General features: G+C 42.0%; 1 protein-coding gene across 1 annotated transcript; it reads left to right on the plus strand.

Annotated features, from left to right (window-relative positions):
• Nucleotides 1–9,255: 9,255 nt before the first annotated feature.
• Nucleotides 9,256–10,061, plus strand: LOC145571044 (uncharacterized). The gene is made up of 3 exons (XM_081630143.1): nucleotides 9,256–9,739; nucleotides 9,861–9,875; nucleotides 10,003–10,061. The coding sequence occupies exons 1-3, from the start codon at nucleotides 9,256–9,258 to the stop codon at nucleotides 10,059–10,061; spliced, it is 558 nt and encodes a 185-aa protein (XP_081486269.1).
• The last annotated feature ends 3,252 nt before the right edge of the window (nucleotides 10,062–13,313 follow it).

Here is a 13,313-nt window from a genome sequence, read left to right on the forward strand (position 1 = left end):
CATCGATGACATGATTATCAAGTCGAAAGAGCTGGGCGACCATTTGAAGGATCTGCGAGAAACTTTTACTGAACTCAGGCGGCATAAGATGATGTTAAATCCAAAGAAATGTGTCTTTGGTGTTGAGTCCGGTAAATTTCTCGGATTTTTGATTGATCAACGTGGAATTGAGGCCAACCCTGAAAAAATTCAAGCCGTCCTGGACATGAAGTCACCAAGAATAATCAAAGAGGTGCAAAGGCTAACCAGCTGTTTAGCAGCACTTGGTAGATTTCTGTCAAGGTTAGGGGATAAGTGCCGTTATTTCTTTCAAACCATTAAGAAGAAAGCCATGTTCGAGTGGACAGAAAAGGCCGAGGAAGCGTTCGTACAGCTAAAAAGCCATCTGCATACATTGCCTCGGCTCATCAGTCCACTCAAGAATGAGAAGTTATTCATTTATCTCGCCATCTCCGAACACTCTCTAAGTGCCGTCCTGTTTACTGAAAGGGAAGGCTAACCTTGGGGTCAGAGTTGACAGCTGCAAAGAGTAAGCAAAAGTTTAACTCAATAAAACTTTGTTAACATTCGTGTAGATACAGCTGGGACCCTGCTTCCAACATACCAACTCGGACAAAAAAAAAAAAAAAAAAAAGTTTAATTACGGAACAGCGTCCGTGTAGGCTCAGGAAGAAGCCTTTTGCTAGCCTAGCAACACGAACGTTAGACCTTGAAAGGTTTTATACCTCCTTGGTTTGCTCGTACATCTTCTGACGAGCCTTGTATCTGGCCAAGTTAATCTCGGCCATGTCAATCACGCCACTTGAACACACGGTCCATCACCACCATTTAATCCTTTGTGGTGCTAAGTATAAACCATTCGTCCGGGAAGTCCGGCTTGAAGCCCTTACGGATGCACGTCACCAAGTACCCAAATATGTTCAACCAGCTGTTTGGCACCTGCTGAAAGAGGGCAATATCGTACTCGTTCAGTACTGTACGAATAAAGGGGTGAAGGGAGAGACGAAGTCCAACGTCCAAAGCAGCTCGGTAGACGCTGAATGATTTGCGGCACAGCCGCTCATCCTCCCAGGCGGCCACCGAAAGAGACCTTCTTGGGGCTTTAATTTCAAATCCTTCTCCCAGCTGGAGAAACGCCTTGTACTTCTCAAATCCATCATTGAGGTAGCCCAATGCTGTGCTACCCACTGTACAGACATACAGATCTTTAAAATTATCTACATTGGTGACTGCATCTTCGGTCGCCTCCTCCTCTTCGGCCGCCTCACCTTCGGCCTCGGCCTCATCTTCTACCTTCTCGCCCTCTTGGTGAGGGGCAGTGCCAAATTCGGAGAACAGCACTCTGTCCAAGTCAGCTGCCTCGGTCGAGCTACGGCTTCTAGAGACATGGCCGCCCCCAGTTGAAGGAGGCTCTTTAGAAACTAAGGGACTTTTACCCTTGTCTTTAGCAGTGGCCGCCCTGGTTTCCGAAGTAGGGCCACTGCGAGGGGCAGGTCGGACGGTTCGTTGATAGATATCCCAACTCTTGGCCTGTCTGACTTGCTATGTTGGAGATGGAGTTGAGAAAGAGTTAGGATGGACGGATCAGCGTCCGTCCGAGAAGAGGAAGGAGGTCCTTCACGGGATAGCAACTCGGCCTCATCCATGACCGAGTTGGCATATTGGGGGAATCTTAGTTCCGGAGTTCGCCTTGAGCTCTTTGGCGTTCCTCGAAAGAAGAGGTAACCTCCACGGCCGAATGATGAGTGCCCGTGGAGGAGGTTATCCGGGTAGTAGACCCGGTCTCTTTGTCAGCGCTATTTGGGTCATAAGGGACGCTAGGATTCACCAGATTGCCATGAAGATCATATGTTTTCCTTTTCCTTGCCATGTTCGACTGTAGGGACAGAGAAGAATAGGTGGAGGTGAGTAGGTACGCACTAGAAACTTTCCGTAGGGACCCGGTCTCTACTTTCTCTCTCTAAACTTTCCGTTTCCCGATCTCTAACTTGATCGTCGGAGGCGAATATTCCGGTAAAGGAATATTCGTTGTTTTGCAGGTGCATTAGTCTCGTTGCCAGAAGAGCACGACCAGTATCCTAGGAGATCACAAAAACCCCGAAACATTTGGCGCCGTCTGTGGGGATGCTCGTCCGTTATAGCAATAGATGGTCAGACACCTAATACCGGTCCTCGTCCAAGCGAGGAAGGTCATGTAGAGGATATAGTCCCTACAATTCATTCCAGTGACCCTTTGACCGCCTCATTTCAAGAGGCCGATGACCCTCCTGTTACCGCAGCCTCTCTAAAGGCCGCGCTCAACAAGATCCGAAAGGAGTTTGAGAGCAACAGAGCCTCTACCTCTAGGCAGCCGCCCAGGAAGGAGGGGGAGAGGGCTCTAAAGAAAGCTCAAAACAAAGCGACTAATGCAACAGACGCTGGGAACACCCCATTTCGCCGGCCGACTAGAAGGTCTCCAAGGGTGCCACAGACAAATTTCTCTTATCTGTTGGCGAATACCCAGTCGGCTGGGGGGAGGAGCAGGCAGCCTCGAAGAGGAGCCTGAGCCATCTAGAAAGTGGAAGGATGCAAGGGATTATCTCTGGCATAAGCAGCGGGAACGTGCCGCTTACTCGGACACGACCTCAACTCCAACAATGCTGGATAATTTCTCCAATCATTCTTTTTCCCAGCATAACAATTCGGCCATCTCTAGCAGGAGTCAAGATGTGCGGACTCAAACCCCCATTCCAGTGCAACTGCCCCAGTATACACCTCCTCAGGGTCTTAACGGCATTCTGCTGCCGAGTCCCCAAGTCTTCGGACAATATGGGCCATTCGGTCAGACGTTCGGTCAAACTCCTTATCTGGCCAGACAGCCTCAGCCAATTGATTGAGAAATGCGGTTGCTGACTCTGGAGATAAGCCGCCTCCGTTTTCGCAAGATATTTTAACTACCCCTCAGCCGCCGAAGGTGAAGAGTGTACTCGTGGGAGCCTATGATGGTACGGGCAACCTAGAGGAACATATCACCTCGTACAGGAACCTGATGTACTTGCAAAGTGTAGATGATGCTACATGGTGCAAATGCTTCCCGACCACCTTAAAAGGAGTGGCGCAGGATTGGTTCAATAGCCTTCCGGCCGGGTGCATTAATTGTTTTACCACCCTCAGTTTGCTGTTTGTAGGGAATTTCTCCTACAACATCCCACCAAGGAAAACAAGTCTCAATTTGGCAACAATTGTGCAAGGAAAAAATGAAGGACTACGTTCGTACGTCCAAAGAGTTAACCAAGAAAAGGCCCAAATCCATAATCTTCCAGACGAAATGGCATACTCTGAGTTTCTCCGGGGATTAAGGCATAATGGTTTTAAGTTTGATTTAGTAAGAAAAAAGATTCGGTCATACGCAGGTGTTTTGCGGGAAGCCGAAGCTTACATTGAGGCAGCGGACTTTTGTTCGCTCACAAAATCAGAAGTGGCAACCAAGGGGGCTGAGAAGAAGCAACCATCTCAGCAAGACTCGGTCGGCCGAAAGAAAGAAGGAAACAAGAGGAAAGAAGTCTGGGTGGCCGACGGCCAGCAGGCTGGGTCAAAGAAAGTCAAGACGTACGAGCCCCAGTATGAGTTCAACAAGGACTGTTATTCCATCCTGATGGAAATCAAAGATAAGTTCGAGTTTGAAAAGCCCCAGCTGCTAAGAGGCCCGGCTTAGTACAGGAACAAGAACAAGTACTGTCACTACCACAAAGATGTGGGTCATGACACTTACGATTGCATCAACCTGCAGAGGTTGTTGAACAAGCTGGCCGAGAAGGGCATGCTGAACTCTTATGTGATGAAGTCCAAGATCATATACACACGAACAGACAACTCGTCCGAGAAGAAACAGAAAAATGATAAGAAAAAAGACAAGGAAGATGATGGGAATAACACTGATTCAGGCTTTGTGGCTGTGATATCAGGAGGTTTCGCCTCAGGCGGCCCCACCATGAAAGGGATCAAGCAGGACGCCTGGAACTTGGGAAAGGTAATGCAAACGGATGCAGTAAAGGCCGAACCCTTCCCTGAAGTAACCATCAGTGAGGCTGACCGAGGGGAGGTCAAAGCCCTGCACAATGATCCTATGGTATTCATTATGAAGATAGCTAACTTGAATGTCGGATGAATATTGATTTATACGGGTAGCTCGGCCGACCTCATCAGCCTGGCCGCCCTGAAGAATCTAAGCTTCCCAGAGGATGCTCTTCAAGACATCACTCACCCGTTGGTAGGATTTGGGGAGAATGTTATCCACCCAGTTGGGCAGATAGACCTACCCGTCCGATTTGGGCAAAAAAGGGGAAGGAAGAGATAAGGTTGTCCGCTTTCTGGTGGTAAAAGAGCTGACTGGATATAATGTCATATTCGGCCGTGCCACGCTGAACGCAGCTAAGGTAGTCATTGTAGCTCATCTAATGCTGCTAAAGTTCGAGAGGACGGACGGTAAAATTGGAACGATCCAAGGAAGTCAGAAAATGGCTAAGGAATGTAATCAGTTGGCCGTTAAGCCTACCACACGCGGACCAAAATTATCCGAGCCAAAAGAAGAAGGAACCTCACTCCCAGCATACCAGGTCGGCCAGAAGCGCAAGGCGGCCAAGATAACAAGCCTAACAGCTAATGACTGTCGGCCGGCCAGAAGAGTTAAGGCCCCAGCCGGCCGGCAGCCACCAAGATATAGTGCTTGACCCCGATCAACCAGGTCGGACAGTTAGTGTAGGCACTATAGCTTTGGGTATGCTTGGGGATGAGTTAGTTCAGCTGCTGAGAGAATTCAAAGATGTATTTGCATTCGAAGTTGGTGAGATGCCAGGAATAAGTCCTGACCTGGCCGTGCATAAGCTGGCCGTGAATCCATTGATAAAGCCTGTCCGTCAGAGGAAAAGAAATCATGGAGAGGAAAGGAATCAGGCGGCCGCGACTGAGGTGAAGAAGCTGTTGGACGCCGGTTTCATTAGGCAATGTTATTACCCACACTGGGTAGCTAATGTAGTTCTCGTGAAGAAGCCAAATGGGACTTGGAGAATGCGTGTGGATTACACAGATCTGAACAAGGCATGCCCTAAGGATAGTTTTTCCTTGCCCAAAATCGACCGCCTGGTTTATTCAACGGCCGGGCATGCCCTGATGAGTTTCATGGACGCATACTCCGGATTCCATCAAATTCCCCTATGGGAAGAAGATCAAGAGAAAATAGCGTTCGTGACTGAGCAGGGCTTGTACTGTTACAAAGTTATGCCATTTGGCCTCAAGAATGCCCCTGCCACCTTTTAGCGACTTGTTAACATAGTCTTTAGAGACCAGCTCGGCCAGAATATGGAGGCGTACATCGATGACATGATTATCAAGTCGAAAGAGCAGGCCGACCATTTGAAGGATCGCGAGAAACTTTTACTGAACTCAGGCGGCATAAGATGATGTTAAATCCAAAGAAATGTGTCTTTGGTGTTGAGTCCGGTAAATTTCTCGGATTTTTGATTGATCAACGTGGAATTGAGGCCAACCCTGAAAAAATTCAAGCCGTCCTGGACATGAAGTCACCAAGAATAATCAAAGAGGTGCAAAGGCTAACCAGCTGTTTAGCAGCACTTGGTAGATTTCTGTCAAGGTTAGGGGATAAGTGCCGTTATTTCTTTCAAACCATTAAGAAGAAAGCCATGTTTGAGTGGACAGAAAAGGCCGAGGAATCGTTCGTACAGCTAAAAAGCCATCTGCATACATTGCCTCGGCTCATCAGTCCACTCAAGAATGAGAAGTTATTCATTTATCTCGCCATCTCCGAACACTCTCTAAGTGCCGTCCTACTTACTGAAAGGGACGGCTAACCTTGGGGTCAGAGTTGACAGCTGCAAAGAGTAAGCAAAAGTTTAACTCAATACAACTTTGTTAACATTCGTGTAGATACAGCTGGGACCCTGCTTCCAACATACCAACTCGGACAAAAAAAAAAAAAAGTTTAATTACGGAACAGCGTCCGTGTAGGCTCAGGAAGAAGCCTTCTGCTAGCCTAGCAACACGAACGTTAGACCTTGAAAGGTTTTATACCTCCTTGGTTTGCTCGTACATCTTCTGACGAGCCTTGTATCTGGCCAAGTTAATCTCGGCCATGTCAATCTCCCCCTTCTGCTCCTTGTCTGGCATGGTGTACGCTTCCTCTGCAAAAACAAAATTTAACCAACAATTAGAATAATTTCCAACATGAAATGCGTTCGGACGCTAGAGAGAGCTAAAGTCCACCTTGGGGAATGTTTGTGTACAGGCCGCATGCGGACATAAAAATTGGGTCCCTGAGCCATCCGGCCAAGGGGATCCAGTTCTGGGGCACGGTCACCAACTTTCCATCCTGTCTAACCTTCTTGACTTTAAAATATTCAAGTTGGTGAGCCTGGTCCGGGTGGACGGGTGGTTTGTATGATCTGTGGTCCCCTCGGCCGAGTTGGATTGGCTTGGCATTAAACCGATTCATCTGCAAATTGAACTCTGTATCCTTGGTTTTGATGCGGTAGAACCGATTCTTCCAATCACGCCACTTGAACACACGGTCCATCACCACCATTTAATCCTTTGTGGTGCTAAGTATAAACCATTCGTCCGGGAAGTCCGGCTTGAAGCCCTTACGGATGCACGTCACCAAGTACCCAAATATGTTCAACCAGCTGTTTGGCACCTGCTGAAAGAGGGCAATATCGTACTCGTTCAGTACTGTACGAATAAAGGGGTGAAGGGAGAGACGAAGTCCAACGTCCAAAGCAGCTCGGTAGACGCTGAATGATTTGCGGCACAGCCGCTCATCCTCCCAGGCGGCCACCGAAAGAGACCTTCTTGGGGCTTTAATTTCAAATCCTTCTCCCAGCTGGAGAAACGCCTTGTACTTCTCAAATCCATCATTGAGGTAGCCCAATGCTGTGCTACCCACTGTACAGACATACAGATCTTTAAAATTATCTACATTGGTGACCGCATCTTCGGTCGCCTCCTCCCCTTCGGCCGCCTCACCTTCGGCCTCGGCCTCATCTTCTACCTTCTCGCCCTCTTAGTGAGGGGCAGTGCCAAATTCGGAGAACAACACTCTGTCCAAGTCAGCTGCCTCGGCCGAGCTACGGCTTCTAGAGACATGGCCGCCCCCAGTTGAAGGAGGCTCTTTAGAAACTAAGGGACTTTTACCCTTGTCTTTAGCAGTGGCCGCCCTGGTTTCCGAAGTAGGGCCACTGCGAGGGGCAGGTCGGACGGTTCATTGATAGATATCCCAACTCTTGGCCTGTCCGACTTGCTATGTTGGAGATGGAGTTGAGAAAGAGTTAGGATGGACGGATCAGCGTCCGTCCGAGAAGAGGAAGGAGGTCCTTCACGGGATAGCAACTCGGCCTCATCCATGACCGAGTTGGCATATTGGGGGAATCTTAGTTCCGGAGTTCGCCTTGAGCTCTTTGGCGTTCCTCGAAAGAAGAGGTAACCTCCACGGCCGAATGACGAGTGCCCGTGGAGGAGGTTATCCGGGTAGTAGACCCGGTCTCTTTGTCAGCGCTATTTGGGTCATAAGGGACGCTAGGATTCACCAGATTGCCATGAAGATCATATGTTTTCCTTGTCCTTGCCATGTTCGACTGTAGGGACAGAGAAGAATAGGTGGAGGTGAGTAGGTACGCACTAGAAATGGATCCACTCCCTGAAGGAGATAACTCGTCTCTGTCCACTCTAGACTCCTCAGTCCCAGGCGAACGGCCGGCCTCATAAGGAGAATGGACGAATCCAAGTGTTGAGCCAGATTTAAAAAATGAAAAGCAAGAAAATAATACAAGTAAAAAGTGAAAGAAAGCAGGCGGCCTACCTCTGTACGTGTTGAAAACTTGACAAGTTCTTGAAGGTCTTGAAGATTGACCGGAAAACTCAAAAAACGTCCGGAAAACTCAAACTACGCGGCGGAGCTCTTGAAGATTCAGGGGAAATCACTTTCTCTCTCTAGAAATGCTCTGACTTCTCTCTAGAATTCTCAAGATTGTAAAGTTCCAAAATGAAGTCAAACCCCTCATATTTATAGACCAAATTCATGGGGGCAAAATGGTAAAATCATCTTTCCCGCTCAAGAGTTTGAACGGTTATTTTTTTAAAAAACTAACCTAGAATTCAAAAAGTCGGTATGAGGGATCCGTCAATTTGGATGAAAAAAGAGACGGATGACTAACAGCGTGTCCAAACAGACGGCCGAATCAACGGAATCAAAATTTCCATCTCAAAAGACCTAGCGTCCGCACCTTCTTTCAAAAGCCCAGGTGGCAAGATCCAGACGCCTAATTTCCAGACCTTATCAGTCTGGGAAAAATTCCATGCGGACAAGACACGACTTTTGGTCTAAAAAGCGTCCGCCCCTTCAACTGGCGGACATGATCTGTCCGCCCCTACATACAAGCTCAAATCTCCACATACTCGGGCGCATTAAGACGAGCAGAGGAGGCGGCCTGTAAGCGTGTGAGCCACCCCCTCTGAGGGGTAAATGTTTAGGGTAAAAATAATCCTAAAAACGTGGTCCAATTCCGTAGTGACACGTGGCCCAGTCAAAGGGCAACACGTGTCCCTATGGGAAGATAACACGTGTCAGATGCCCTAAAGAGCACTTGAAATCAGAAAGAGAAAGGGCCCTTATTGGGCCCTTATTACATCAGGGCCCAAATGCTGAGGAAAGTTATTGAAAGCCGCAAAGCGACGCCCCCCCCCCCATGTGACACGTGGCACTCTCTGATTGCGCAGCCAATCATGTCACGGAATTTTAGGGTACAAACCCTACAGGGGCACATACTCCCACCCCTATAAATACCCCAATCATTTATGATGGGAGGGGTGGATGATGACATAACCTTAAAAAAGAGCATTAAAGAGCTCCAACTTCTCTCTACTTTCTCTCTCTAAACTTTCCGTTTCCCGATCTTTAACTTGATCGTCGGAGGCGAATATTCCGGTAAAGGAATATTCGTTGTTTTGCAGGTGCATCAGTCTCGTTGTCAGAAGAGCGCGACCAGTATCCTAGGAGATCACAAAAAACCCCGAAACACAGCCTGTTTCTGATGTGGTGTTGAAAGTTGTAGTTCTCTGTATAGAGATGGTGTGGAGTTTTCTGTAATTGTTGATCATGAGAAAAGGAAAAATTTTGATGTAAATTTTGGCTTGGCTACATATGAGTCAAGTTGTACTTGTAAAATGTTTGAGAGTTAAGTCTTCTTATGTAGACATCTTTTTATTATGGAAGGCAAGTCTATACGTGAAATTCCTGATTTTTATATCTTGAATCGTTGGAGAAAAGACATTCGGAAGAAAGCTTCAGCCATAAATGTTGTTCTGGATGATGCTTCTAAGTATGATAAGAAAAAGCAATTGGTGAGTGATGTATGGTCCAAGATTTTCAGTTGTATGAGTTTATCTGACCAATCTGAGGATGATTTATCTAAGCTTATTAGGACATTATCTTCATTTGAGGAGCAGATGCTGACAAAGAATAATCCTAAAAATGCAACTAGTTCAAAAGAGGTGAAAGATGCTGATATTCAGGTTTCGGTTGGGTCAAATGAAGTAGATGTAAACATCTTGCCTCCAAATCAATGTCTTAATAAAGGTTCTGCCAAAAGTTCAAAGCGGTTGAAGAGTGCAAAAGAAATAGCTTCTGAAGAAAAATCCAAAAAGGGCAGAACCTGTAGAGCTTGTGGGCAATCTGGTGTTTCACATGACAGTAGAAACTAGCCAAACAACTAGTTATTCGTGTATTTTACTTTTAAATGTGTTCCATTTACTTTAATCTGTTATTTATTTACTTTAGCATTTAACTTGATTTACTTTTTATTTTTGTGCAGGTATTATTATACTTGGTACTTTTTTTTTGGTATTTTACCTTTGTACTTTTCTCATTTACTTTAAGTTGAAATTAATTTACTTTACATTATACTTTATTTACTTTAATTTGTAACTGATTTTCTGATGTTTATTTTTGTGCAGTTATTATAATACTTAATAATTTAAAGATGTTTTGGAAGATCAAGATCAAGATATACTGAACAAATATTCTTTTAATTTTCATTATTGTAATATTTTTACATTTACTCTAAGTAATTGTACTACAAAATTAAAGTTCAGTTTATTTACTTTTAGCTATTATACATTAACTTTATGAAATATTTCATTTACTTTATGATATTTTATATCATTTGAATTGTGTGATTTATGTAATGTCCTTAGTTACAACATTGAAGATAATATCCTGTATTACTCCCTTCATCCCAGAATACTTGGCATGATTTCCATTTCCCATTTCAAAATACTTGACATATTTCTAAAAATAGCATGGAACCACATTTACCATAGGACCCTATGGTCTCGTGGTATTAAAACTTGTTAATATACAGTACTCTTTTATAACCAAAACATTCTTTTCTCTATCCCTTATCTCTATTGCACAACCACCTACACAACCTTCTACCATTGACAACCATCGTATAACAACTAACACTATCACATGGTCAGTAATTCAAATAGTGTGGTGCATGACCTTCTAACCAACAATCTTTCGGAAAATTTGTACTTTTTTTTAGTGTGAATAAGCATTGAACTACCACCTCCACAACCACCTCACAACCTCCTCCACTTCCATAATCACCTCACAAAGACTTTATTTTTTGAAATTTTTTCATTTACTTTTAACTTCATGGCTTTTACTTTAACACTAATTCCCTTTACTTTAAATCGAACATCATATTTTTTTACTTTTGAATTTTTTTTTTCTTTTAAATTTCTTCCTTTCACTTTAATGATAATTTATTTACTTTTGGTCCATTTTCTATTACTTTAATAGTATTAGTCTTTACTTTTTTCTGAAAGATTTCACTTTCTAAACTTTTTTCTTTTAACTTTAACATACTTCTTGTTACTTTAATACTATTTTCATTTACCTTTTGATTAATTTTTTCTACTTTTATATCTAGCACCATTTTCACACAGAATAATTCTAATACTTCAACTCAAAGATATAATATGTATTTATATCTCACAACCACTTCCACAACCACCTCCGGCTGCACAACCACCTCTAGAACCGCCTCACAAAGACTCTATTTTTGAACTTTTTTCTTTTAAATTTGTTTATTTCACTTTAATGATAATTTATTTACTTTTTGTCCATTTTCTTTTACTTTAACAGTATTTTTCTTTAATTTAAAATCGAACACCATATTTCAGAAAGATTTCATTTTCTAAAATTTATTCTTTTACCTTTAACATAGTTCTTGTTACTTTAACACTATTTTCATTTACATTTGATTGATTTCTTCTACTTTTATACCTAGCACCATTTTTCACACAGAATAATTCTACTACTTCAACTCAGAGATATAATATGTATTCTTCATACAAACATACTACTTAAACCTTCAAACTAATGTTTTGGATTAATACTATACAATTTAAAGTACTCTAATGCCTATGATTCTTCACATGCTTTTTGTGCTTTCTTCTCTTCCCAATCCTTAACATTTGTCAGCAGTTTCTGTTGCATTTGATTGTTATTATTGAGAAGTAGGTCAAGTACTGTTTTTATATGATGGTGTGTCAATCTTTGAAATTCCTGTAAAAAAACAAAAGATTAACCTAAGTATAAATTAATTTTGCTCTAAGTAAACCAGATAACTTAAAGAATTTAAGGACTTCAAAAATAAGTATGGTAACTTACCTCTTTTATGGTTCCCAATCCTATCCCATTAACACCATCATACACCTTCATGTGCAGCATTAAATAGCAACCTGAGTAATTTTATTCTCTTTCTTTTTGGAATGGAAGTTCAATTATTCTCAGCTTGTAGGACAACATATTATTTGCCTTTGGATGCTTTCTTTTTTAAAACAACTTCTGCATTTGTATGATATGCAATGAAATGAATATTAATGTAATATGATACATTGAAAAATGAATTTAAAGACACTTTGTTAATTTATTGATGCTTTACCGTTTCTAAGATAAAACTCTGTACATGCTCATATTCTTCATTGGTCTCGTATAAAGTGTTGTCCAAATGATCAATTGTTTCATTTTTGAAGTTTATGACAGCAAGAAAATAATGATCTTCCTTCTTCAGAGGTATAAATACCTGCACATAAATTTTTTTTTTTTACATATATTTACTTTAAAGCTGTTTTTTTAATTACTTTAAACATATATTTTTCTACTTTAAATATTTATTCTATGTCTTACACATTGAGCTGCATCCAAGTCCAATGATTATGAATTGTTCCAATCAATCCATACTTTTTGCAGACTTGTTACTCCCTTTTTCCCATGAACATTCAAACACATAGTTAAAGCATCCTGCAAAAAAATTCCCAAGATTATTTCAAATGCTTATTCAATGCATAAATTTATATTATAAAAGTAAATGTAAAAAACTTACCATGAAGTCAAATCCAAAGAAAAATCTAACCAAGTCATTTTCAAACCTGTCTTTTTGCATTTCATTGTTATTGAGGTGGTTTGCTCAACCAGTGATTAGATTAGTTGAAACTTACCATTCATTGAGCAAAGTGTTACAATCTTCCCTTACTATTTCAACTGAATCTATAAACCAACCTACTACTTCGCTGTAATGTTAAATTAAATTTAAAGTTAAATTTATGCCAAACAATTTTATATATAATACAACATGAGTCTTTATTTTTTTGCAAGTATAAAACATACCTCTTGTTTGGAAAGTTTTCATCATCATTGATTGCTAAGTAATCAATCACTTGGTGACATTTCAAGCTCATGTTTTCCATTACTTCCTTGTGTGTTTTCAAGAAATCAGAAACACATATCATATCTTCCACCCCTTTCTCCTTCTCAAGTTTCCTAACTACCTTAAACCTTGAAACTTTTTCCACAAGATGTTTTCTTTTAGTGTTTATCTCTGCCAAAGCAAGTGTAGCACATATTTCTACACGATAAACCTTTCTCCTATTTGTTAAATCAAGGTCAGAATCAAAAGTGTCTCCAGAAAAACACAACATATGGATCATTGCAAAAACACCACAATCAAGAGTATATCTTGGTGTCTTCCACTTGAAGTTAATTTCATCAAAATCATATTTTAGTATTTCATCAGTTTTTTCATGATTAATTCCTTGTTTGGAAAGTTTGATATTTCCTCCACCTATAACATTTGTTAAGCAATACATAAGTAAACAAATTTATAGTATAGTTTACTTCAAAAAACATATGATTTACTTTAATAAGAATATCTTTTACTTTATATTTTATCTTATTTTTTTACAGGCATTATAAT

This window comes from Chenopodium album, chromosome 12, assembly GCF_948465745.1.
Source record: "Chenopodium album chromosome 12, dcCheAlbu1.1, whole genome shotgun sequence".
Taxonomy (NCBI): Eukaryota; Viridiplantae; Streptophyta; class Magnoliopsida; order Caryophyllales; family Amaranthaceae; genus Chenopodium; species Chenopodium album.

Bases quoted from the DNA above. Each gene is read 5' to 3' on its own strand.
- LOC145571044 (XM_081630143.1), top strand. From the start codon at position 9,256: ATGGAAGGCAAGTCTATACGTGAAATTCCTGATTTTTATATCTTGAAT.